At 41.7% G+C, this 25,240-nt stretch overlaps 1 protein-coding gene across 1 annotated transcript in view; it reads left to right on the top strand.

Moving 5' to 3' along the window:
* The window catches only part of LOC135534632 (dematin-like), a 92,506-nt gene that overhangs the window by 42,602 nt on the left and 24,664 nt on the right, over positions 1–25,240 (top strand). The window contains exons 2-7 of the mRNA XM_064961759.1: positions 1,071–1,129; positions 5,203–5,354; positions 16,468–16,520; positions 18,599–18,679; positions 19,038–19,193; positions 19,990–20,034. Coding sequence (XP_064817831.1) covers positions 5,342–5,354; positions 16,468–16,520; positions 18,599–18,679; positions 19,038–19,193; positions 19,990–20,034 — 348 coding nt within the window. The 5' untranslated portion in view covers positions 1,071–1,129; positions 5,203–5,341. The remainder of the gene's footprint in view (positions 1–1,070; positions 1,130–5,202; positions 5,355–16,467; positions 16,521–18,598; positions 18,680–19,037; positions 19,194–19,989; positions 20,035–25,240) is intronic.

The raw sequence follows: 25,240 nt of genomic DNA on the forward strand, positions 1-25,240 counted from the left end.
TGTATTTGGCATATGTAACATATGTAATATTTTTTGTGGATTATGGCCATAATTCCTCCTGTCTCTCTGGAATGTTCTAATATTTTAAAACCAACAATGTAATTTATCAGATGCGATGGCTGTCCTCTATTTGGAGAGGGTGGATGGCCACAAAGGAAAATTGGAGCACTAGACACTTGATCCCCATATTGATTGATCCTAAGCATTAGTTTGAAAGAGAATCCCAAAGACACATGTTACAGAACACCACCTCCATGTCTCGTGTGAAATCCCATTTGTTTTCTGGAACCACCATCTCTACTGCATGCTCTTCAGTTGCTACTAGACACAGATGTTGGGTCCATTTTGTATTTTCCCCCACTAATGGTTAAGGTTAGGATTGGTTTCCATTGTACCAACTGATATTCTCACCATGGCATGTGAAATGACTTGAAAGGATTTGTAATTTGCAATCATAACTGTGCATAATGTATGCTATATGTAGTGATTAGTAGAGGTTTCTACAGTACTGTATATCAAAATAATAGCATATTTTGCTCAGTGCATATATACGACCTGATGTCTTTTGCTTGTCTCTGTTATCTCTAACTCTGAGTTATTTCAATGGGATCAGTATTTGATCAGAGGATCAATGGTGAATTCCCATTGAGAGAACAGGCTATGTTGTGTATTAAGGGTCTTCTGGTGTTATTGAACCATCATGGACCAATGGGGAAAGACTCCACTGTCAGAACTAGTCGAGTAGGGTGAAGTTCCACATAGACGCTGATATTGGGTCACTTTTGCATTTTCACCACTCATGTTCAAGTTAGAATTGAGGGAGTGGATTCTGATCCTAGATGTGTACCTAGTTCCATCGTATCTATGACGAGGGTGTCTGTCTTTCTGAGTTGCTTTTCTAAACCATACTACAAAATTGGACTATAAAAGGCTGTATATATTTAAATCTCTTAATATACTTTGCTGGTTTACTCTCAAAAGCTATAAATATCACAAAATAATAGGAATACCCCAAATCTGAGAATATTTAGCAATTTGTTATATAATCACATTTCTATTTTGTCTTCTAGGTCAGAGCTTGGGATGAATAACCCCAAAGTGACAGAAATGATTCCTTTTCTTGTCTGAGGTAAGACTTCTGTTATTTAGAAAAGTGTATGCCATTTATAGATATGGTCCTACGAAACAACTTTTAAATTATTAACTCAGATTGGAAGTCTATGCTATGAGTATCTACTAGCATGCTAGCAGATACACATAGACTTGTAGTCATTAAGCTAACGCTAGTTAGCATTGGCTCTCAAAACTACCTCTAACTTCCTTCATACTGGACACAGAGACATACAAATGGTATCCACAAGTTCATCTGATAGATAAAGGGCCTCATTGCCAAAATCCAGAAGTATCCATTTAAAGGGGAAATCAGCAGTTGTTACATTTTTACACTCCCCAGCAAGAAAACCAAATAAGTGTTGCTCTAACACAGGGGTGTCAAAGTCAAATGGACGGAGGGCCAAATAAAAAATTTAGCTACAAGCCGAGGGCCGGACTGTTCGAATGTTCATTGAAAAATTTTTAAATGACGCATATAGTCTAGTGAACCTAATTGAACCTACTGAAAACCTAACAAATATATTCCAATATGATCAGATAAATAAAGCAATATTTTCTTATGGCTCTGTCAGTAATCTTTAATTTTCAACAGACACAAAAGACAAATTTCCTTTATATAAAAATCCCCATAACATGAACATTAAATGAAAGAAACCGGTATTCAAGGCACCATCAGTAGCCTATATTTTCTATTTTAGCAAAAGTGGGCTAAATTTACTTCAAAGAAAAAAACAATAATAGCAATTTTCTATCATCCACTCAACTGAAATATTTTTAAAATATAATTGGATTGAAATACAATAAAATAAAGTGCAAAAATCTATTAATCAAAAACAACACTTTGTTTAAGGAGAAGTAACATGCAGTGAAAACAAATATTAAACTTTAACTTTTAAACTTGAACTGAGTAAAAACTCTAAATATGTGATTGCACAGTAATGTTCACTTGTTTGAGGTTGAGGGTGATACTTGGTGGTGTCCCATCTTTTCCACAAGTTCATCAATGTTCGGGGTAAGGCTCTGAGCTGAGGAAATCCTCAGAATTGAGTGGAGGTGTTCAGCAGTAAGTCGACTTCTGTGTGATGTTTTGTTCAGGTTCATCAAAGAAAAAAGTTGTTCACACAGGTATGTGCTGCCAAACATAGACAACGTTTGAGCAGCCTGGATGCGCAGCTGGGGCATTGTGTCGGGGAGGAAACGGGCGAACTCCGCAGCACCCACTGCCGCATATTTTGCCCTCAGTGCATCATTGCATTGGAGGTCAATCAACTCCATTTGGAGGTTTGGTGGTGAGCTTTCCACGTCAACAGCAAATGGGTTACCGAGCAGTTCCAACCTGCTTTTTTGTGCTTCAAAGTCAGCAAATCGGCGTCGAAAGTCAGCGGCAAGCATACCTATTTTATCAGCCAACTGTGCGCTCGGGAACGCACTGGTAGAGAGCTTCTCTTTCATGGTCTGGCAGCTGGGAAAGTGGCTCAAATTTTCTTTCCGCATCTGCGTCTCCCACAGAGTCAGTTTGGTTTTAAATGCCTTCACTGTACTGTACATATCAGAGATGACATGATCCCGACCCTGCAGCTGCAAGTTCATTGCATTCAGATGACTCGTAATGTCACACAGAAAAGCCATTTCACACAGAAACATTTCGTCTCGGAGTTGTGTTGTGTCTTTCCCTTTGCTGTCCAAGAACAGACAAATCTCCTCACGAAGCTCGAAACATCTTTGAAGCACCTTTCCCTGGCTTAGCCATCGCACCTCTGTGTGATAAGGCAAATCACCATGCTCCGTTTCTAACTCCGTCAGAAATGCCTTGAACTGGCGGTGATTCAAACCTTTGGCTCTGATAAAGTTAACTGTGCGCGTGATGATGCTCATTACATGCTCCATTTTCAAGGCTTTACCGCACAACGCTTCCTGGTGTATGATACAATGATAAGCTGTCAGCTCACCTGTCGCGTTTTCCTCTTGCATCTTTTCCCGTATCTTCGCCACCAGTCCGCTCCTGTGTCCACACATCGCAGGTGCTCCGTCGGTTGTCAAACCCACGAGTTTTTCCCAAGGCAGCTCCATCTCATTTACACATCTTGACACCTCTTCATACAAATCATGCCCCGTAGTTGTGCCATGCATAGGACGTAAAGCCAAAAACTCCTCTGTCACGCTTAGGCTGGAGTCCACTCCGCGGATGAAAATTGACAACTGGGCAATGTCAGAAATGTCGGTGCTCTCATCCACAGCCAAGGAATATGCAATGAAATCTTTTCCCTTTTTCACAAGCTGCTCTTTTAGATTGATGGACAACTGGTCTACTCTCTCGGCAATGGTGTTTCTGCTCAGACTCACATTTAAAAAGAGTTGCCTTTTTCTGGGCAAACTTTAATCATGCAGTTTTTGATGAAATCCCCCTCCGTAAATGGCCGGGCTGATTTAGCGATCTCTTCTGCCAAAATAAAACTGGCCTTGACAGCAGCCTGGCCTTGTGATTTGGCTTTTTTGAACAGAGCCTGTCGAGATTTGAGGCCTCGTTTTAATTCCTCTGCCTTTTGTAGCCTTTGTTCCATGTCCATATTCTTGTTTTTGTCCGCGTGTTTCATTTCATAATGTCGTCTCAGATTATACTCTTTCAGTACCGCCACACTTTCTCCACACAGAAGACACACAGGTTTTCCAGCTACCTCCGTGAACATATACTCCGACTCCCACCTTGTTTGAAACCCCGGTTCTCAGTGTCCACCTTCCGTTTTGCCATTTTTGATGGGTATCTGAAAGTTAATTTTACTGTGATGCTGACGACTGCTGTGCCAATAAATATTGAAATGAAGCAGCCTACTGCTCGGTGCGTCACCGTTGCATTGTGGGAAATGTAGTATTGGTGCGTGTAAAAGATCTGCGGGCTGCCGGCTTGCTGCGGTCTGCGGGCCGGTTCTAATAATAAATCAAGATCATCCCAGGGGCCGTAAAAAACCTTCTCGCGGGCCGGATGTGGCCCGCGGGCCTTGACTCTGACATATGTGCTCTAACAGAAGGGGGAACTAACAGTCACTGACCACAACCAAAACGAAACAGGTGAAGACACTCATGAGGCTGTCCACTGAAAGTTGACTTGCAACAACAACTAGAACCCACCATGAGAGCCCACTAAATTTTCTCAAGAAGAGGCAAACAAAATAAAAACCCATACCCAACTTAAAAACAGGATGCAAACCAAAATGATCGAGAAAAGCGATTTGTTTTTCTTGAAATCAAATAGTGAGAGCCAACTAAAGGTGTTAATCCTGGTTCTTCCTGTGAAGTTAAATCACGCTGCAGCACAACGTGCGGGCTGCCGCAGCATTCTATGGCAGGTTATTTAAGTGTCAGCCATTGTTGCCATCAATGCAACAATGGCTGACACTAGTTTAGTGCTAGTTTGACCACCAGTGGGCATCTTTGAGAAGCATTTGATAATCTTTAATATTGGCTGTCCTAGAGAATTTAAAACCTTTTTTGTAAGAACGTAGTATATGGGATTGATTTGAAGAAATGTTGCTTAACTAATTTGATTATTATTATTATGGTGTTTCTATTCCAAGAAAAACGAAACCCTCAGGGTTTCCACTAGGAAAATATGGCGCTGTACAACGTGACCGGTCGGGAGTAGGCTACAGTACTAAGAGCAAAATAATCTTAACATTTCCACACCGTAATTGTAGTCTAACCAATACCCAAACAGAGATTAAGTGAAAATAAAAATGTAATTGATTTATCAAGACCAGTCCCCATGCTTGTCTCAGAGCAGCGCGAAACGGTGCTGAAATAGTTGATCACACGCAGGTAGGGTATTGTTTGTTGGGGGGATATTTTCACACCTACAATAGCCTGGCTGTTAAACTAATCGTTGGATAATAGATTGGCTATCGGAACTCATTAACATGTTACTTTGTGTGTTTCGATATTTTCTCTCACACACTTGCTGTCTTGACCTCTGAATGCTCAGCAATGAAAAGCCAACTGACATTTTCAGGTGCTTACCTGTTGCACCTTCTATAACCACTGTTTATATTATTTGACCCTGCTGGTCATCACTTTTACATTGTATTCAAATTCCAGTGAAACTATTCAAGCCATCGACTTGGTTGAAGATGATGGGCGAGCGGCAAATGCAGTTTGGAATCTGCTGGCATCACAGCAAATATCGACATCGCTCTAATCACAGTCAGAAGACAGTTGAAGAAACTTGAGTGGACTTATGGAAAGGCTCTGTAAGACATATTACATATATACAGTTGAAGTCGAAAGTTTACATACACTTCGGTTGGAGTCATTAAAACTCATTTTTCAACCACTCCACAAATTTCTTGTTAACTAACTATAGTTTTGTCAAGTCGGTTAGGATCTCTACTTTGTGCATGACACAAGTAATTTTTCCAACAATTGTTTACAAAACGATTATTCCACTGGGACAGAAGTTTACATACACTAAGTTGACTGTGCCTTTAAACAGCTTGGAAAATTCCAGAAAATGGCTTTAGAAACTTCTGATAGGCTAATTGACATCATTTGAGTCAATTGGAGGTGTAGATGTATTTCAAGGCCTACCTTCAAACTCAGTGCCTCTTTGACATCATGGGAAAGTCAAAGAAATCAACCAAGACCTCAGAAACAAATGGTAGACCTCCACAAGTCTGGTTCATCCTTGGGAGCAATTTCCAAACGCCTGAAGGTACCATGTTCATCTGTACAAACAATAGTATGCAAGTATAAACACCATGGGACCACGCAGCCGTCATACCTCTCAGGAAGGAGACACGTTCTGTCTCCTAAAGATGAACGTACTTTGGTGCGAAAAGTGCAAATCAATCCCAGAACAACAGCAAAGGACCTTGTGAAGATGCTGGAGGAAACAGGTACAAAAGTATCTATATCCACAGTAAAACGAGTCCTATATCGACATAACCTGAAGGGCTGCTCCACAACCGCCAGACTACGGTTTGCAACTGCACATGGGGACAAAGATTGTACTTTTTGGAGAAATGTCCTCTGGTCTGATGAAACAAAAATAGAACTGTTTTGCCATAATGACCAGCGTTATCTTTGGAGGAAAAAGGGGGTGGCTTGCAAATCAAAGAACACCATCCCAACCATGAAGCACAGAGGTGGCAGAATCATGTTGTGGGGGTGCTTTGCTGCAGTAGGGACTGGTGCACTTCACAAAATAGATAGCTTCATGAGGGAGGAAAACTTATGTGGATATATTGAAGCAACATCTCAAGACATTGCAAGTTTAAGCTTGGTCGCAAATGGGTCTTCCAAATGGACAATGACCCCAAGCATACTTCGGAAGTTGTGTCAAAATGGCTTAAAGACAACAAAGTCAAGGTATTGGAGTGGCCACCACAAAGCCCTGAACTCAATCCTATATAAAAATTGTGGGCAGAACTGAAAGTGTGTGCGAGCAAGGAGGCCTACAAACCTGACTCAATTACACCAGCTCTGTCAGTAGGATTGGGCCAAAATTCACCCAATTTATTGTGGGAAGCTTGTGGAAGGCAACTCAAAATGTTTGACCCAAGTTAAACAATTTAAAGGCAATGCTACCAAATACTAATTGAGTGTATGTGAACTTCTGACCAACTGGGAATGTGATGAAAGAAGTAAAAGCTGAAATAAATCATTCCCGCTACTATTATTGTGACATTTCACATTCTTAAAATAAAGTGGTGATCCTAACTGACAGAAGACAGGGAATTTTTACTCTGATTAAATGTCAGGATTTGTGAAATACTGAGTTTGAATGTATCTGCCTAAGGTGTATGTAAACTTCCTACTTCAACTGTATTTATATATTCTTATTCCATTCCTTTATTTATATTTCTGTGTATTGGTAGTTTTTTGCATTTCGCCACACTCGCAATAACATTGGTCAAAATGTTCTAGGGAGGTGCTGTACTGTCATTGCTTTTGTCCAATCACAATGCAACTTAGGTTTTGGGTTACACAGTTACACAGCTAAGAGGTGAAAAAGGCAATGCTTGTGGAGTGTACAGTGCATAGCAGAGGATTGGGCTTCATGCTGTTGCTTGCTTCTCCTGTTCGATGGTTTCTTTGGTGGGCAAGGGATTTTTCTCTTGTGTCTCGGTCTTCTTCGAATTGGTCTTGTCGAAGTTTGCGACTTCAGCGAGATCTGGCTTGTCAGACATGTTTGCAGAGGATCTGAGTTGTACTGGCTACTGATGTGTCTCAATCCTGATTGCGCAGAGAACGAGTGAAAGATGTTCATATGTCTTGTTGACGCCGAGATGGCCTGCTATGCTACCATCGTGAGCCAACTCAGTATCTCTTGTCGAACCGTAACTGGAACAACAATTTGAGATACACTGGGCCAATCTTCTTGCTGAGATGTGGCGCAAGAATGCCATTTCCTCATTAGAACACCATCTCTGTCAAAGTAACCCACACTCTCTCTTCATCAAACTTTTCCTCTGGAAGTATGTCTGTCTAGCAATCAGCTGCTTCCTTGACATTGAAGTGTGAACTGTAGGAACCCTCTCTTCCTTCAGCGGTCCTACAAAGTCATTCACTTTTGGGGTTTTTCAAAGGAGAAGTCAACTAAGGAGATTTACCGAAATCAGAATCACCAATAAATGTCTCAGACAAATCAACCATGGTGTGATCGCTGACATCCTCCTCAACTATAGACTTGCTCCTGGTGCCTTTCTTAGACATAGCACGTGTAATGCCACATGCTGGGAACACTCTAGGGTACTTCTCTGATAACCCATCAGGTTGCTCTACTCTGGGTTCCTTACTAACGACAGGATTTGACAAGACCTTCCCTCCAGTCAAATCGTTTTCTAAAATGAATGAGACCCCCTTCACCGGCAGGCTAGGCCTCACTCCAATGACAACGGATCCAGAAATGAGATCAGACTCGAGTTCCACATTATACAAAGGAACTTCCATGCAACCCATCTCCACACCTTGTACTAGTCAGACAAAAGCAAAGCACCCACCAAATGAAGTCCTGGTCTGCCCCAGTGTCTTGCAGTATCTTCACCGGCTGCTTAACATCATCGCCGCTCTGCAGAGACACGAACCTATCTGAAACAAAGGATTCATACACATCTGATCCAAAATCTTGTTTAGGAGATACACCAGTCCCAACCATAGACGTAATGGACTAGAGTGCTCCCAGAAGAATAAATTGCTTTTTCTCTCTCTCATTTTATATGTTTCAACTTCGGACACAAAGAGACCATGTGTATTTTCTCACAGCAGTAATGACAAACAGACGGATATGAAAAAACAGCTTGTAAGCCTGAAGGATAGCAGCTTTATCAGTGTCATAATCTGAATTCATATCAAGAGAGAGGGTTTTGATGGGGTAAGACAATTGAACTAATATCATGAGGTATAAGTTACTCTTCAAGAACCAATGGGCATATACAGTGGGGCAAAAAAGTATTTAGTCAGCCACCAATTGTGCAGGTTCTCCCACTTAAAAAGATGAGAGAGGCCTGTAATTTTCATCATAGGTACACTTCAACTATGACAGACAAAATGAGGGAAAAAAATCCAGAAAATCACATTGTAGGATTTTTAATGAATTTATTTGCCAATTATGGTGGAAAATAAGTATTTGGTCAATAACAAAAGTTTATCTCAATACTTTGTTATATACCCTTTGTTGGCAATGACAGAGGTCAAACGTTTTCTGTAAGTCTTCACAAGGTTTTCACACACTGTTGCTGGTATTTTGGCCCATTCCTCCATGCAGTGATATTTTGGGGCTGTTGCTGGGCAACACGGACTTTCAACTCCCTCCAAAGATTTTCTATGGGGTTGAGATTTGGAGACTGGCTAGGCCACTCCAGGACCTTGAAATGCTTCTTACGAAGCCACTCCTTCGTTGCCCGGGCGGTGTGTTTGGGATCATTGTCATGCTGAAAGACCCAGCCACGTTTCATCTTCAATGCCCTTGCTGATGGAAGGAGGTTTTCACTCAATCTCACGATACATGGCCCCATTCATTCTTTCCTTTACACGGATCAGTCGTCCTGGTCCCATTGCAGAAAAACATCCCCAAAGCATGATGTTTCCACCCCCATGCTTCACAGTAGGTATGGTGTTCTTTTGATTCAACTCAGCATTCCTTGTCCTCCAAACACAACGAGTTGAGTTTTTACCAGAAGTTATATTTTTGGTTTCATATGACATTCTCCCAATATTCTTCTGGATCATCCAAATGCTCTCTAACAAAATTCAGATGGGCCTGGACATGTGCTGGCTTAAGCAGGGGGACACGTCTGGCACTGCAGGATTTGAGTCCCTGGCGGCGTAGTGTGTTACTGATGGTAGACTTTGTTACTTTGGTCCCAGCTCTCTGCAGGTCATTCACTAGGTCCCCCCATGTGGTTCTGGGATTTTTGCTCACCGTTCTTGTGATCATTTTGACCCCACGGGATGAGATCTTGCGTGGAGCCCCAGATCGAGGGAGATTATCAGTGGTCTTGTATGTCTTCCATTTCCTAATAATTGCTCCCACAGTTGATTTCTTCAAACCAAGCTGCTTACCTATTGCAGATTCAGTCTTTCCAGCCTGGTGCAGGTCTACAATTTTGTTTCTGGTGTCCTTTGACAGCTCTTTGGTCTTGGCCATAGTGGAGTTTGGAGTGTGACTGTTTGAGGTTGTGGACAGGTGTCTTTTATACTGATAACAAGTTCAAACAGGTGCCATTAATACTGTTAACGAGTGGAGGACAGAGGAGCCTCTTAAAGAAGAAGTTACAGGTCTGTGAGAGCCAGAAATCTTGCTTGTTTGTAGGTGACCAAATACTTATTTTCCACCATAATTTGCAAATAAATTCATTGAAAATCCAACAATGTGATTTTCTGGGAAAAAAAATCTCATTTTGTCCGTCATAGTTGAAGTGTACCTATGATGAATATTACAGGCCTTTCTCATATTTTTAAATGGGAGAACTTGCACAATTGATGGCTGACTAACTACGTTTTTGCCCCACTGTGTGTGTATATATATACAGTGCCTTGCGAAAGTATTCGGCCCCCTTGAACTTTGCGACCTTTTGCCACATTTCAGGCTTCAAACATAAAGATATAAAACTGTATTTTTTTGTGAAGAATCAACAACAAGTGGGACACAATCATGAAGTGGAACGACATTTATTGGATATTTCAAACTTTTTTAACAAATCAAAAACTGAAAAATTGGGCGTGCAAAATTATTCAGCCCCCTTAAGTTAATACTTTGTAGCGCCACCTTTTGCTGCGATTACAGCTGTAAGTCACTTGGGGTATGTCTCTATCAGTTTTGCACATCGAGAGACTGACATTTTTTTCCCATTCCTCCTTGCAAAACAGCTCGAGCTCAGTGAGGTTGGATGGAGAGCATTTGTGAACAGCAGTTTTCAGTTCTTTCCACAGATTCTCGATTGGATTCAGGTCTGGACTTTGACTTGGCAATTCTAACACCTGGATATGTTTATGTTTGAACCATTCCATTGTAGATTTTGGTTTATGTTTTGGATCATTGTCTTGTTGGAAGACAAATCTCAAATCAAATCTAATTTTATTTGTCACATACACATGGTTAGCAGATGTTAATGCGAGTGTAGCGAAATGCTTGTGCTTCCAGTTCCGACAATGCAGTAATAACCAACAAGTAATCTAACTAACAATTCCAAAACTAATATATTATACACAGTGTAAGGGGATAAAGAATATGTACATAAAGATATGAATGAGTGATGGTGCAGAGCAGCATAGGCAAGATACAGTAGATGATATCGAGTACAGTATATACATATGAGATGAGTATGTAAACAAAGTGGCATAGTTAAAGTGGCTAGTGATACATGTATTACATAAGGATGCAGTGGATGATAGAGTACAGTATATACGTATACATATGAGATGAATAATGTAGGGTATGTAAACATTATATTAGGTAGCATTGTTTAAAGTGGGTAGTGATATATTTTACATCCTTTCCTATCAATTCTCATTATTGAAGTGGCTGGAGTTGAGTCAGTGTGTTGGCAGCAGCCACTCAATGTTAGTGGTTGCTGTTTAACAGTCTGATGGCCTTGAGATAGAAGCTGTTTTTCAGTCTCTCGGTCTCAGCTTTGATGCACCTATACTGCCCTCGCATTCTGGATGATAGCGGGGTGAACAGGCAGTGGCTCGGGTGGGTGTTGTCCTTAATGATCTTTATGGCCTTCCTGTAACATCGGGTGGTGTAGGTGTCCTGGAGGGCAGGTGGTTTGCCCCCGGTGATACGTTGTGCAGACCTCACTACCCTCTGGAGAGCCTTACTGTTGTGGGCGGAGCAGTTGCCGTACCAGGCGGTGATACAGCCCGCCAGGATGCTCTCGATTGTGCATCTGTAGAAGTTTGTGAGTGTTTTTGGTGACAAGCTGAATTTCTTCAGCCTCCTGAGGTTGAAGAGGCGCTGCTGCGCCTTCTTCACGATGCTGTCTGTGTGAGTGGACCAATTTAGTTTGTCTGTGACGTGTATGCCGAGGAACTTAAAACTTACTACCCTCTCCACTATTGTTCCATCGATGTGGATAGGGGGGTGTTCCCTCTGCTGTTTCCTGAAGTCCACAATCATCTCCTTAGTTTTGTTGACGTTGAGTGTGAGGTTATTGTCCTGACACCACACTCCGAGGGCCCTCACCTCCTCCCTGTAGGCCGTCTCGTCGTTGTTGGTAATCAAGCCTACCGCTGTTGTGTCGTCCGCAAACTTGATGATTGAGTTGGAGGCGTGCGTTGCCGCGCAGTCGTGGGTGAACAGGGAGTACAGGAGAGGGCTCAGAACGCACCCTTGTGGGGCCCCAGTTTTGAGGATCAGCGGGGTGGAGATGTTGTTGCCTACCCTCACCACCTGGGGGCGGCCCGTCAGGAAGTCCAGTACCCAGTTGCACAGGGCGGGGTCGAGACCCAGGGTCTCGAGCTTTATGACGAGCTTGGAGGGTACTATGGCGTTAAATGCCGAGCTGTAGTCGATGAACAGCATTCTCACATAGGTATTCCTCTTGTCCAGATGGGTTAGGGCAGTGTGCAGTGTGGTTGAGATTGCATCGTCTGTGGACCTATTTGGGCGGTAAGCAAATTGGAGTGGGTCTAGGGTGTCAGGTAGGGTGGAGGTGATATGGTCCTTGACTAGTCTCTCAAAGCACTTCATGATGACGGAAGTGAGTGCTAAGGGGCGGTAGTCGTTTAGCTCAGTTACCTTAGCTTTCTTGGGAACAGGAACAATGGTGGCCCTCTTGAAGCATGTGGGAACAGCAGACTGGTATAGGGATTGATTGAATATGTCCGTAAACACACCAGCCAGCTGGTCTGCGCATGCTCTGAGGGCGCTGCTGGGGATGCCGTCTGGGCCTGCAGCCTTGCGAGGGTTAACACGTTTAAATGTTTTACTCACCTCGAGCTGCAGTGAAGGAGAGACCACATGTCAGGTCGGACCAGCGTTGGACAGAACTCAGTGTGGGAGCTTCTTGTTTTAGTTTCTGTCTGTAGGCAGGGATCAGCAAAATGGAGTCGTGGTCAGCTTTTCCGAAAGGGGGGCGGGGCAGGGCCTTATATGCGTCGCGGAAGAAAGTTAGAATAAGTCAGTCTCAGGTCTTTTGCAGACTCCATCAGGTTTTCTTCCAGAATGGTCCTGTATTTGGCTCCATCCATCTTCCCATTTTTTTACCATCTTCCCTGTCCCTGCTGAAGAAAAGCAGGCCCAAACCATGATGCTGCCACCACCATGTTTGACAGTGGGGATGGTGTGTGTTCAGGGTGATGAGCTGTGTTGCTTTTACGCCAAACATAACGTTTTGCATTGTTGCCAAAAAGTTCAATTTTGGTTTCATCTGACCAGAGCACCTACTTCCACATGTTTGGTGTGTCTCCCAGGTGGCTTGTGGCAAACTTTAAATGACACTTTTTATGGATATCTTTAAGAAATGGCTTTCTTCTTGCCACTCTTCCATAAAGGCCAGATTTGTGCAATATACGACTGATTGTTGTCCTATGGAAAGAGTCTCCCACCTCAGCTTTAGATATCTGCAGTTCATCCAGAGTGATCATGGGCCTCTTGGCTGCATCTCTGATCAGTCTTCTCCTTGTAAGAGCTGAAAGTTTAGAGGGACGGCCAGGTCTTGGTAGATTTGCAGTGGTCTGATACTCCTTCCGTTTCAATATTATCGCTTGCACAGTGCTCCTTGGGATGTTTAAAGCTTGGGAAATCTTTTTGTATCCAAATCCGGCTTTAAACTTCTTCACAACAGTATCTCGGACCTGCCTGGTGTGTTCCTTGTTCTTCATGATGCTCTCTGCGCTTTTAACGGACCTCTGTGACTATCACAGTGCAGGTGCATTTATACGGAGACTTGATTACACACAGGTGGATTGTATTTATCATCATTAGTCATTTAGGTCAACATTGGATCATTCAGAGATCCTCACTGAACTTCTGGAGAGAGTTTGCTGCACTGAAAGTAAAGGGGCTGAATAATTTTGCACGACCAATTTTTCAGTTTTTGACTTGTTAAAAAAGTTTGAAATATCCAATAAATGTTGTTCCACTTCATGATTGTGTCCCACTTGTTGTTGATTCTTCACAAAAAAATACAGTTTTATATCTTTATGTTTGAAGCCTGAAATGTGGCAAAAGGTCGCAGAGTTTAAGGGGGCCGAATACTTTCGCAAGGCACTGTATATATACGGTTGAAGTCAGAAGTTTACATACACTTCGGTTGGAGTCATTAAAACTTGTTTTTCAAGCACTCCACAAATTTCTTGTTAACAAACTATAGTTTTGGCAAGTCGGTTAGGACATCTACTTTGTGCATGACACAAGTCATTTTTCCAACAATTGTTTATAAGTTTACACTTATAATTTACTGTATCACAATTTCATTGGGTCAGAAGTTTACATCCATAAAAAGTGTCATTTAAAGTTTGCCACAAGCCACCTGGGAGACACAACAAACATGTGGAAGAAGGTGCTCTGGTCAGATGAAACCAAAATTGAACTTTTTGGCAACAATGCAAAACGTTATGTTTGGCGTAAAAGCAACACAGCTCATCACCCTGAACACACCATATCCACTGTCAAACATGGTGGTGGCAGCATCATGGTTTGGGCCTGCTTTTCTTCAGCAGAGACAGGGAAGATGGTTAAAATTGATGGGAAGATGGATGGAGCCAAATACAGGACCATTCTGGAAGAAAACCTGATGGAGTCTGCAAAAGACCTGAGACTTTGACGGAGATTTGTCTTCCAACAAGACAATGATCCAAAACATAAACCAAAATCTACAATGGAATGGTTCAAAAATAAACATATCCAGGTGTTAGAATGGCCAAGTCAAAGTCCAGACCTGAATCCAATCGAGAATCTGTGGAAAGAACTGAAAACTGCTGTTCACAAATGCTCTCCATCCAACCTCACTGAGCTCGAGCTGTTTTGCAAGGAGGAATGGGAAAGAATTTCAGTCTCTCGATGTGCAAAACTGATAGAGACATACCCCAAACGACTTACAGCTGTAATCGCAGCAAAAGGTGGCGCTACAAAGTATTAACTTAAGGGGGCTGAATAATTTTGCACGCCCAATTTTTCAGTTTTTGATTTGTTAAAAAAGTTTGAAATATCCAATAAATGTCGTTCCACTTCATGATTGTGTCCCATTTGTTGTTGATTCTTCACAAAAAAATACCGTTTTATATCTTTATGTTTGAAGCCTGAAATGTGGCAAAAGGTCACAAAGTTCAAGGGGGCCGAATACTTTCGCAAGGCACTGTACACACGCTGAGTATACAAATCTGCTCTTTCCATGACAGAGTGACCAGGTGAAAGTTATGATCCCTTATTGAAGTCACTTGTTAAATCCACTTCAATCAGTGTAGATGAGGAGACAGTTTAAATCATTATTTTAAGCCTTGAGACAATTGAAACATGGATTGTGTATGTGTGCCATTCAGAGGGTGAATGGACAAGACAAAAGATTGAATTGCCTTCAAGAACTCGAATGCTGCTGGGTTTTTCACGCTCAACAGTTTCCCGTGTGTATCAAGAATGGTCAACTTAACACAACTGTCGGAAACATTGGAGTCAACATGGGCCAGCATCCCTGTGGAACGCTTTCTTCACCTTGTAGAGTCCATGTCCCGCTGAGTTAATGCTATTCTGAGGGCAAAAGGGGGTGCAAGTCAATATTAGGAAGGTGTTCCTAAATTTCTGTGCACTCAGTGTGTATGTATATATATATATACGGTACCAGTCAAAAGTTTGGCCACACCAACTCATTCCGGGGTTTTTCTTTATGTTTACTTATTTTCTACGTTGTAGAATAATATTGACATCAAGACTATTAAATAACACATATGGAATCATGTAGTATCCAAAAAAGTGTAAAAGGCCAGCATCCCAGAGTCGCCTCTTCACTGTTGACGTTGAGACTGGTGTTTTGCAGGTTCTATTTAATGAAGCTGCCAGTTGAGGACTTGTGAGGTGTCTGTTTCTCAAACTAGACACTCTAATGTACTTGTCCTCTTGCTCAGTTGTGCACCGGGGCCTCCCAGTCCTCTTTCTATTCTGGTTAGGGCCAGTTTGTGCTGTTCTGTGAAGGAGTAGTACACAGCATTGTAGGAGATCATCAGTTTCTTGGCAATTTCTGCTTATGCTCCAGATTCTCAACTAGTCTAAAGAAGGCCAGTTATATTGCTTCTTTAATCAGCACAACAGTGTTCAGCTGTGCTAAGATAATTGCAAAAGGGTTTTCTAATGATCAATTAACCTTTTTAAAATGATAAACTTGGATTAGCTAACACAACGTGCCACTGGAACACAGGAGTGATGGTTGCTGATAATGGGCCTCTGTACGCCTATGGAGATATTCCATAAAAATCTGCGGTTTCCAGCTATAATAGTCATTTACAACGTTAACAATGTCTAAACTGTATTTCTGATGAATTTGATGTTATTTTAATGGACAAAAATGTGCTTTTCTTTCAAAAACAAGAACATTTCTAAGTGACTTTTGAACGGTAGTAAATATAGACACATTATACAGCAATGTGATGGGCACTGCATTGTGCAATTTGGGACTAATAAAGAACTACTACTGGTACTATGAGCAACCAATGATCTCTCTGAATGCCTTGTTCCATGTCCAATGGCACTTCACTCTTAACACATTTCAAGGATGATTAGCACGGTACTCGTTTGAGTGACACTTTTGTGAATTGATGTTTCAATTGTCCTTGCCACTGAGTAGGTATTATTGAATTGCAACTTTTATGTGCCCCTCTTTTATGATCATCTCTCTCATTGTTTAACACTGACTCTCTTTCTTTCAGTGAAGCCTCATCAAGAGTACATTTTTTTTTCATCCTATAAAATGATGCCAAAGGTATGGTTTTTATTGATCGTGGTTGGTATTAGAGCGTTGCCTGACGAATCATACAGAATTTAATTATGCTTTTCTATGTGTGTCTACATACATTCATTGAGGAGAAGAAATGTTAGTGGATGTGGCATTTTTCCCTAGTAATATAGATGGGAAGCAAGGGAAATTAGAGTGCACATACATGTTTTAGAGGTAGTTCAATTTCCCAACTAGTAAAGTTTTCACACACTATTTATCTGGAAACAGTATGAGTTAAGTGTGTCGATCTATGTTACACATGAACAGATGAAGAACCATATATGTAAAAAATAAATTATAAAAATGGACAAACGTGACATGTCATATAATTTTTCATATCAAGTAATACAATATGGTGCAATACAAGTCAAAAATTTGAACACACCGACTCATTCAAGGGTTTTTCTTTATTTTTTACTATTTTCTGCATTGTAGAATAATAGTGAAGACATCAAAACTATGAAATAAACAAATCAAAATACATGTTATATTTGAGATTTTTCCAATAGCCACCCTTTGCTTTGATGACAGCTTTGCACACGCTTGGCATTCTCTCAACCAGTTTCACTTGGAATGCTTTTCCAACAGTCTTGAAGGAGTTCCCACATATGCTGAGCACTTGTTGGCTGCTTTTCCTTCACTCTGCGGTCCAACTCATCCCAAGCCATCTCAATTGGGTTGAGGTTGGGTGATTGTGCAGGCCAGGTCATCTGATGCAGCACTCCATCACTCTCATTGGTCAAATAGCCCTTACACAGCCTGGAGGTGTGTTGGATCATTATCCTGTTGAAAAACAAATTATAGTCCCACTAAGCGCAAACCAGATGGGATGGCATATCACTGCAGAATGCTGTGGTAGCCGTGTTGGTTAAGTGTGCCTTGAATTCTAAATAAATCACTGACAGTATCCCCAGCAAAGCACCCCCACACCAGCACACCTCTTCCTACGTGCTTCATGGTGGGAACCACACTCGGAGATCATCTGTTCACCTGCTCTGCGTCTCACAAAGACACTGCGGTTGGAACCAAGAATCTCAAATTTGGACTAATCCGACCAAAGGACAGATTTCCACTGGTCTAATGTCCATTGCTTGTGTTTCTTGGCCCAAGCAAGTGTCTTCTTATTATTGGTGTCCTTTTGTAGTGTTTATTTTTTTCCAGCAGCAATTTGACCATGAAGGCCTGATTTACGCAGTCTCTTTTGAACAGTTGATGTTGAGATGTGTCTGTTACTTGAACTCTGAAGCGTTTATTTGGGCTGCAATTTCTGAGGCTGGTAACTCTAATGAACTTATCCTCTGCAGCAGAGGTATTTATGGGTCTTCCTTTACCTTGGTGGTCTTCATGAGAGCCAGTTTCATCAAAGTGCTTGATGGTTTTTGCGACTGCACTTGAAGAAACTGTCAAAGTTCATGAAATTTTCCGGATTGACTGACAGTCATGTTTTAAAGTAATGATGGACTGTCATGACTTTGCTTATTTGAGCTGTTCTTGCCATAATATGGACTTGGTCTTTTACCAGATAACCCTATCTTCTGTATACCACCCCTATCTTGTCACAACACAACTGATTGGCTCAAACGCATTAAGAAGGAAAGACATTCCACCAATTAACCTTTAACAAGGCACACATGTTAATTGGAATGCATTCCAGTTGAATACCTCATGAAGCTGGTTGGGAGAATGCCAAGAGCGTGCAAAGCTGTCATCAAGGCAAAGGGTTGTTACTGTGAAGCATCTCAAATCTATTTTGATTTGTTTAAAAAAATTGTTGGTTACTACATATGTGTTATTTCAGAGTTTTGATGTCTTCACTATTAATCGACAATGTAGGAAAATAGTAAAAATTAAGATACACCCTGGAATGAGTAGTTGGGTCCAATCTTTTGACTGGTACTGTATATGCCATGTAGCAAACACTTGTATCCAGAGTGACTTACACAAGTGAGTGCATATGACCCGGAAGTTGCTAGTGTCATGCTCTACTAACTGAGCCACAATCTCAATGTTGTTGCTGTGTGTCAAACCCTGTGACCTTTGACAATTTGTGTGTTTGGAAGCAGCAGCTGGCCCGCACCTCACCTGGGAGTGTGTGTTCCCTCCGTGGTATCAGCATCCCAGGATCCCTAGCCTTGGCCATCACAGTGAGTCTGCACCATAAGGCAGCCACTCCTCCACACACACATGCGCGCACACACACACCCTTGTGGGTACCTAAAAAGTATTTCCATTCAAAATCCTATTTTCCTTAACCCCTAACCATAAACCTAACCCTTACCCTAATTCTAACAATAATTTGAACCCTTAACCTCACCCCTAAACTGAAAATAGCCTTTATCCTCGTGTGGAGAATTCTTTGTTTTTGTTTTACTATCCTGGTGGGGACTTTTGGGGATTTCAGGTCCCCACAAGGATAGAAGAACAAGACCACACACACACACACCTCACATGACAATGCAATCCCATGTCATGTTCTCCCTCTTCTTATATTCCTCTTTCCAGGCCAAAATGGACAATCAGGTCATTGGCTATAAGGACTTGGCAGCCATCCCCAAAGACAAGGCGATACTGGACATCGAGAGGCCGGACTTAATGATCTACGAACCCCATTTCAATTACACGCCTCTGGAACTATCGGAGGTGCCCCGAAGCAGAGAGGTCATAGGGCACAGCACACCACCCTCCATCATATTACAGCGCTAAGGGTTTCCTCTCTATCCTAATGGTTTACCATTAAGGTTTAAGGCGCGGATATCCTTCTCTTGTTTGGAATGGCCCTATTGTATTCAGGATGTATTTATATGATTAACAGTTAAAGATCATATGAGTTTTTGTCTGTCTTACTACGACACAAGTGGTGTTCTATGAAGACAAACATAATATAATTGTCATTGATTACACTTTTTTAGCTAACCTGTTTGACTAGTTAAGTGATTATAATATTTGTCCTATTAACTCTGTGTGTGATAGGATACAACTCCACTATATATAGACTATATACAATGTATGCATTAATATATACTTGCGTAAGCATATCCATCAAACAATATATATATATATATATATATATATATATATATATGCAAACACTTAGCTGCACCATTGAAATGCAATGTGTTCTCTCCCATGCAAACACTTAGCTGAGCCTCAATTGGCACCTTTTTATATAGTGCACTACTTTTGACCAGAGCCCTATACTATTTAGGGAAAAGGGTGCTATGTGGGACACAGACTCATCACAGAGATAAATGGAACTCAGTAAGGGCTTTCTAGAAATTGTGATGTGATAAGATTTTGTCATTTCCCTTTATCTGTCAAAACTGACTACCCGATTAGGCTTGTAACACTGTCTGACAAACAATGTCTATGTCTCACTAAGCCCACAAAGAATAATGCAGCCTAGGGAGAATATTCAACTGATCAAACAACCCTCTGCTTCTTTTCTCTCCTTCAGAGGTCCATGTCTCCGTGTTCATTCTCCCACCCGGCTTCTCCTGAGGTAAGATGGATGGATGGGGTCTGTGCACTCGAATGAGGAATCATTTGAGCTGTTAATTGTCAGTCCACTGCCCAGTACCCCATAAAGAGCTCTATCTCCTCTCCTATCTCCTTCTCATACGGTCACACACACCTACTGTTTATAATTATGGAATTGTTATTGAAAGTTTTTGTGCTCCACTGGTATGGTTAAAAACACACTCACACACACTTAAGTGTTAATGCCCCCAGAGCAGAGTATTTGGAGGATATATTCGCACCGTGCCAATTTATCCTCTAAACACCGGCTTCGAGAACATTCTTGCTTTTATACAACGTGTTACCAACATATTCCAATAATGATTGACATATTTTCATTAATTTATTCATACTATTACCCAACACAAATCTAGGGTTGCTACCCAAGCTGGCTGGTCGTTCGTTCTATCAGTTCGGTCGCCAGAGACGCGACACAGTCATTAAGACTTTTTGTTCTAAGTAGTTCCTTCTAAATGTTCCTTTGCCATGATGGCTGCCAAAGTTCTTACCCCTTGCTTGCTAGCTAGCCAACTGTGGCTAACACAGTCACGTCAAACAGTGTAGCCAGAATAACAGCAAGGTAGCTGCGTTTGCGTTTGTTTAAGGTGTTTTCAAATTATTATCCATTACAATGAGCTAATGATGTGCGATTTTGCCAGGCCACTGCTCAGAAGAGAGAGCCAACTACACAGCAAACACAATTATTTCAAACTGAAGCTAGAATGACAGCAAATCAGCTGCATTTTGTGTTTTTCTATTGAAATTTTTTTATACTGTATATCCATAAAGATTATGCTGATTCATGTTTTCGACTGACTGAGAAAAGCTTCCAGCCTGCCGGTCTATAAGGACACAAGGCGAGATCCAAATGCAGACACAGTTCCAGACAAAGGGCAGTCTCGAGGTCAGGCCAGGCAGGGGTTCAGGTAGGGGTTCAGTAACCAGATCAGAGTCCAAACAGTACAAGGGGATAGGCAGACTTGAAGACAGAACAGGCAGAGTGGTCAGGCAGACGGGTTTGGAGTCAGGACAGGCAAAGGTCAAAATCAGGAGGACTAGAACCAAAAGAGACTGGGGAATAATATAGGAGCAAGGAAAACCGCTGATTGACTTGGTAAACAAGACAAACTGGCACATAGAGACAGGAAACACAGGGATATATACACCGGGGATAATAAGCGACACCTGGAGGGGGTGGAGACGATCACAAGGACAGGTGAAACAGATCAGGGTGTGACACTGTCCGTCTCGTCCCCACATGTTCATTACCATAGGACAGCTGGAGATCGAATTTCAATATTGAAACAAATGCTACAAATGGCAGAGACAGACAGTAAGGTTATTACATATCTCCACTGTTGAAAATCAAATGCTAGTCTAAAAGAAATTGGAAATAATGTCTGTTTTAACGGTGTAGATCTAGTATATAAATTGCATGGCTGTGCTGATGAGACAGTGGTTTGCGCAATAAGATGGAATAGAGTACTTTTTAAAATATTTTTTATTTATTGAACCTTTATTTAACCAGGTAGGCCAGTTGAGAACAAGTTCTCATTTACAACTGCGACCTGGCCAAGATAAAGCCTAGCAGTGCGTCAAAAACTACAACACAGAGTTACACATAAACAAACGTACAGTCAATAACACAAAAGAAAAATAGAAAGAATCTATGTACAGTGTGTGCAAATGTAGAAGAGTAGGGAGGTAGGCAATAAATAGGCCGTAGAGGCGTACATAATTACAATTTAGCATTAATACTGGAGTGATATTTGTGCAGATGATGTGCAAGTAGAGATACTGGGGTGTAAAAGAGCAAGAGGATAAGTAATAATATGGGGATGAGATAGTCGGGTGTGCTATTTACAGATTGGCTGTGTACAGGTACAGTGATGGTTAACCTCTTGAAACTCTGGGGGCGCTATTTCATTTTTGGATGAAAAACGTTCCCGTTTTAAACAAGATATTTTGTCACAAAAAGATGCTCGACTATGCATATAATTGATAGCTTTGGAAAGAAAACACTCTGACGTTTCCAGAGCTGCAAAGATATTCTCTGTGCGTGCCCTAGAACGTGAGCTACAGGCAAAACCAAGATGAAACGGCATCCAGGAAATCAGCAGGATTTTTAAGGCTCCGTTTTCCATTGTCTCCTTATATGGCTGTGAATGCGAGAGGAATGAGCCTGCCCTTTCTGTCGTTTCCCCAAGGTGTCTGCAGCATTGTGACGTATTTGTAGGCATATCATTGGAAGATTGACCATAAGAGACCACATTTACCAGGTGTCCGCCCGGTGTCCTGCGCCGAAATTGGTGCGCAAACCTCAGCTGCAAGTATTTTTCCATGGAATTCAGAGAAGAAAGCAGGCTTCCACGAACGATATATCAATGAAGAGATATGTGAAAAAACACCTTGAGGATTGATTCCAAACAACGTTTGCCATGTTTCGGTCGATATTATGGAGTTAATTCGGAAAAAGTTTGACGTTGTTGGTGACTGAATTTTCATTTTGGTAGCCAAATGTGATGTACAAAACGGAGCGATTTCTCCTACACAAAGAGTCTTTCAGGAAAAACTGAACATTTGCTATGTAACTGAGTCTCCTCATTGAAAACATCCAAAGCTCTTCAAAGGTAAATGATTTTATTTATTTGGTTATCTGGTTTTTGTGAAAATGTTGCGTGCTAAATGCTACTCAAAATGCTAAGCTAGCTTTGCATACTCTTACACAAATTAGTGAATTGCTATGGTTCAAAAGCATATTTTGAAAATCTGAGATGACAGTGTTGTTAAGAAAAGGCTAAGCTTGAGAGCAGGCGCATTATTTTCATTTTATTTGCGATTTTCAGATATGCTAATGAGCCTGAGGCTTTATTCACGATCTCGGATCCGGGATGGGGAGTATCAAGAGGTTTTAAGCAGCTCTGACAGCTTATGCTTAGTTAGAGAGGGAGATAAAATAAATTTTTGCAATTAGTTCCAGTCATTGGCAGCAGAGAACTTGAAGGAAAAGCAGCCAAAGTAAGTGTTGGCTTTGGGGATGACCAGTGCAATATACCTTCTGGAGCGCGTGCTACAGGTGGGTGTTGCTATGGTGAACAGTGAGCTGAGAAAAGGCGGGGCTTTACCTAGAAAAACTTATAGATGACCTGGAGCCAGTGGGTTTGGTGACGGATATGTAGTGAGGGCCAGCCAACGAGAGCATAGAGGTCGCAGTGGTGGGTAGTATATTTGACTTTGGTGATAAAACGGATGGCACTGTGATAGACTACATCCAGTTTGCTGAGTAGAGTGTTTGGGGCTATTTTGTAAATGACATCACCGAAGTCAAGGATCGGTAGGATAGTCAGTTTTACGAGGGTATGTTTGGCGGCATGAGTGAAGGAGGCTTTGTTGCGAAATAGGAAGCCGATTCTAGAATTCATTTTGGATTGGAGATGTTTGATGTGAGTCTGGAAGGAGAGTTTACAGTCTAACCAGACACCTTGGTATTTGTAGTTGTCCACATATTCTAGGTCAGAACCATCCAGAGTAGTGATGCAAGTTGGGCAGGAGGGTGCGGGCAGCATTCGGTTGAAGAGCGTGCACTTAGTTTTACTAGCATTTAAAAGCAGTTGGACGCCACGGAAGGAGTGTTGTATGGTGTTGAAGCTTGTTTGGAGGTTTGTTAGCACAGTGTCCAAAGAAGGACCAGATGTATACAGAATGGTGTTGTCTGCGTTAGAGGTGGATCAGAGAATCACCAGCAGCAAGAGCGACATCATTGGTGTATACAGAGAAAAGAGTTGGCCCAAGAATTGAGCCCGGTGGCACCCCCATAGAGACTGTCTGCCAGAGGTCCGGAGAACAGGCCCTCCGATTTGTAACACTGAACTCTGTCTGAGAAGTAGTTGGTGAACCAGACGAGGCAGTCATTTGAGAAACCAAGGCTGTTGAGTCTGCCTATAAGAATGTGGTGATTGACAAAGTTGAAAGCCTTGGCCAAGTCGAGGGGGGGAGGGGGGTTGGCAAGTTGCTGCAGGGGGTGCTGAGGTGTTGGCCGGGGTAGGGGTAGCCAGGTGGAAAGCCATGGCCAGCTGGGGAAAAATACTTCTCGATCATCATAGATTTATCGGTGGTGTCGTGTCTTTGGCATCATTAAACTGAAGACTCATTTTTATCAAGTAAATTCTCTGTAATTATTATTACGTGATTGAACTAACTTAATCGTGTAACTGTAATTATCTAGGAAGTCACGGCACCAAGGAAAATTTTCAGATTACAAAGTAATAATTTTTAATATCTGATCAACTAGTCTTCTAATTAATTAATTATTCATTACCTCACGTTAGTCTCATTCCAAACGTTGTAAATTGTTGTTTATCTTCACGAACTCAGTCTTCACTATCAATCATCCATACATCAATTGTCTTAAATAATTTATTTACTAACTAAATAATCAGAGAAATGCATAAACAAACAAACAATAGATATAGTTACAGGGAAATGATAGCTAAACCGGCATGGCGGCTTTTTAGACAAAGGGACCTAGTGCGCGAAAGGTGAGACACTACAAAGTTGATAATTATAACAATTGAAATGCTAATCCTTTGCACATGAATGCTCACTCATTCGGGAATAATTGCAATCAATATTTACTCTGTTTGTCGTCGTGATCTCGGTTTGTCCACCCTCTCTCTCTCTGCCTTGGTTAGAATGGATAGTTCAGAGTAACATTCAGCAATAGTTGTTATAGAATAGGTGTTTCGGCGGTTGTCGGCCTTCACGTTCAACGGGTACATATTTCCTAGCTGTAGACTAGTAATTAGTATCAAAAATGTGTTCTTATTCTGTCGGTATCGATTAGTCTCAGAGTTTAACCACGTGGTATGGTTAAGATTTCAGCAATCCACTCAAACCTTAGCCCTCTCGGTTATCGAGGTAAGATGGTCTGAAACCTTAGCCCTCTCGTGGTTATCAAGGTAAGCTGGTCTCTACACTCAAACCCTAGCCCTCTCGTAATTGAGAGAAGCATGGTCTGAAGATGAATTCCCAAGGTGGGGGTTATATTCGAAAGAGCAGAAAGGGGCTGTCCCATGACGCCAGATCAATGTCTGTGCTGATGGGGCGGGCCAATGATTTAGTTAAACTCCAAAGGGAATTGGAGTTTCCTTCATTAAACAGTTTAAAATCACATGACATAATTTCACAAA

The sequence above is a fragment of the Oncorhynchus masou genome, chromosome 1 (genome assembly GCF_036934945.1).
Source record: "Oncorhynchus masou masou isolate Uvic2021 chromosome 1, UVic_Omas_1.1, whole genome shotgun sequence".
In the NCBI taxonomy this organism is placed as follows: domain Eukaryota; kingdom Metazoa; phylum Chordata; class Actinopteri; order Salmoniformes; family Salmonidae; genus Oncorhynchus; species Oncorhynchus masou.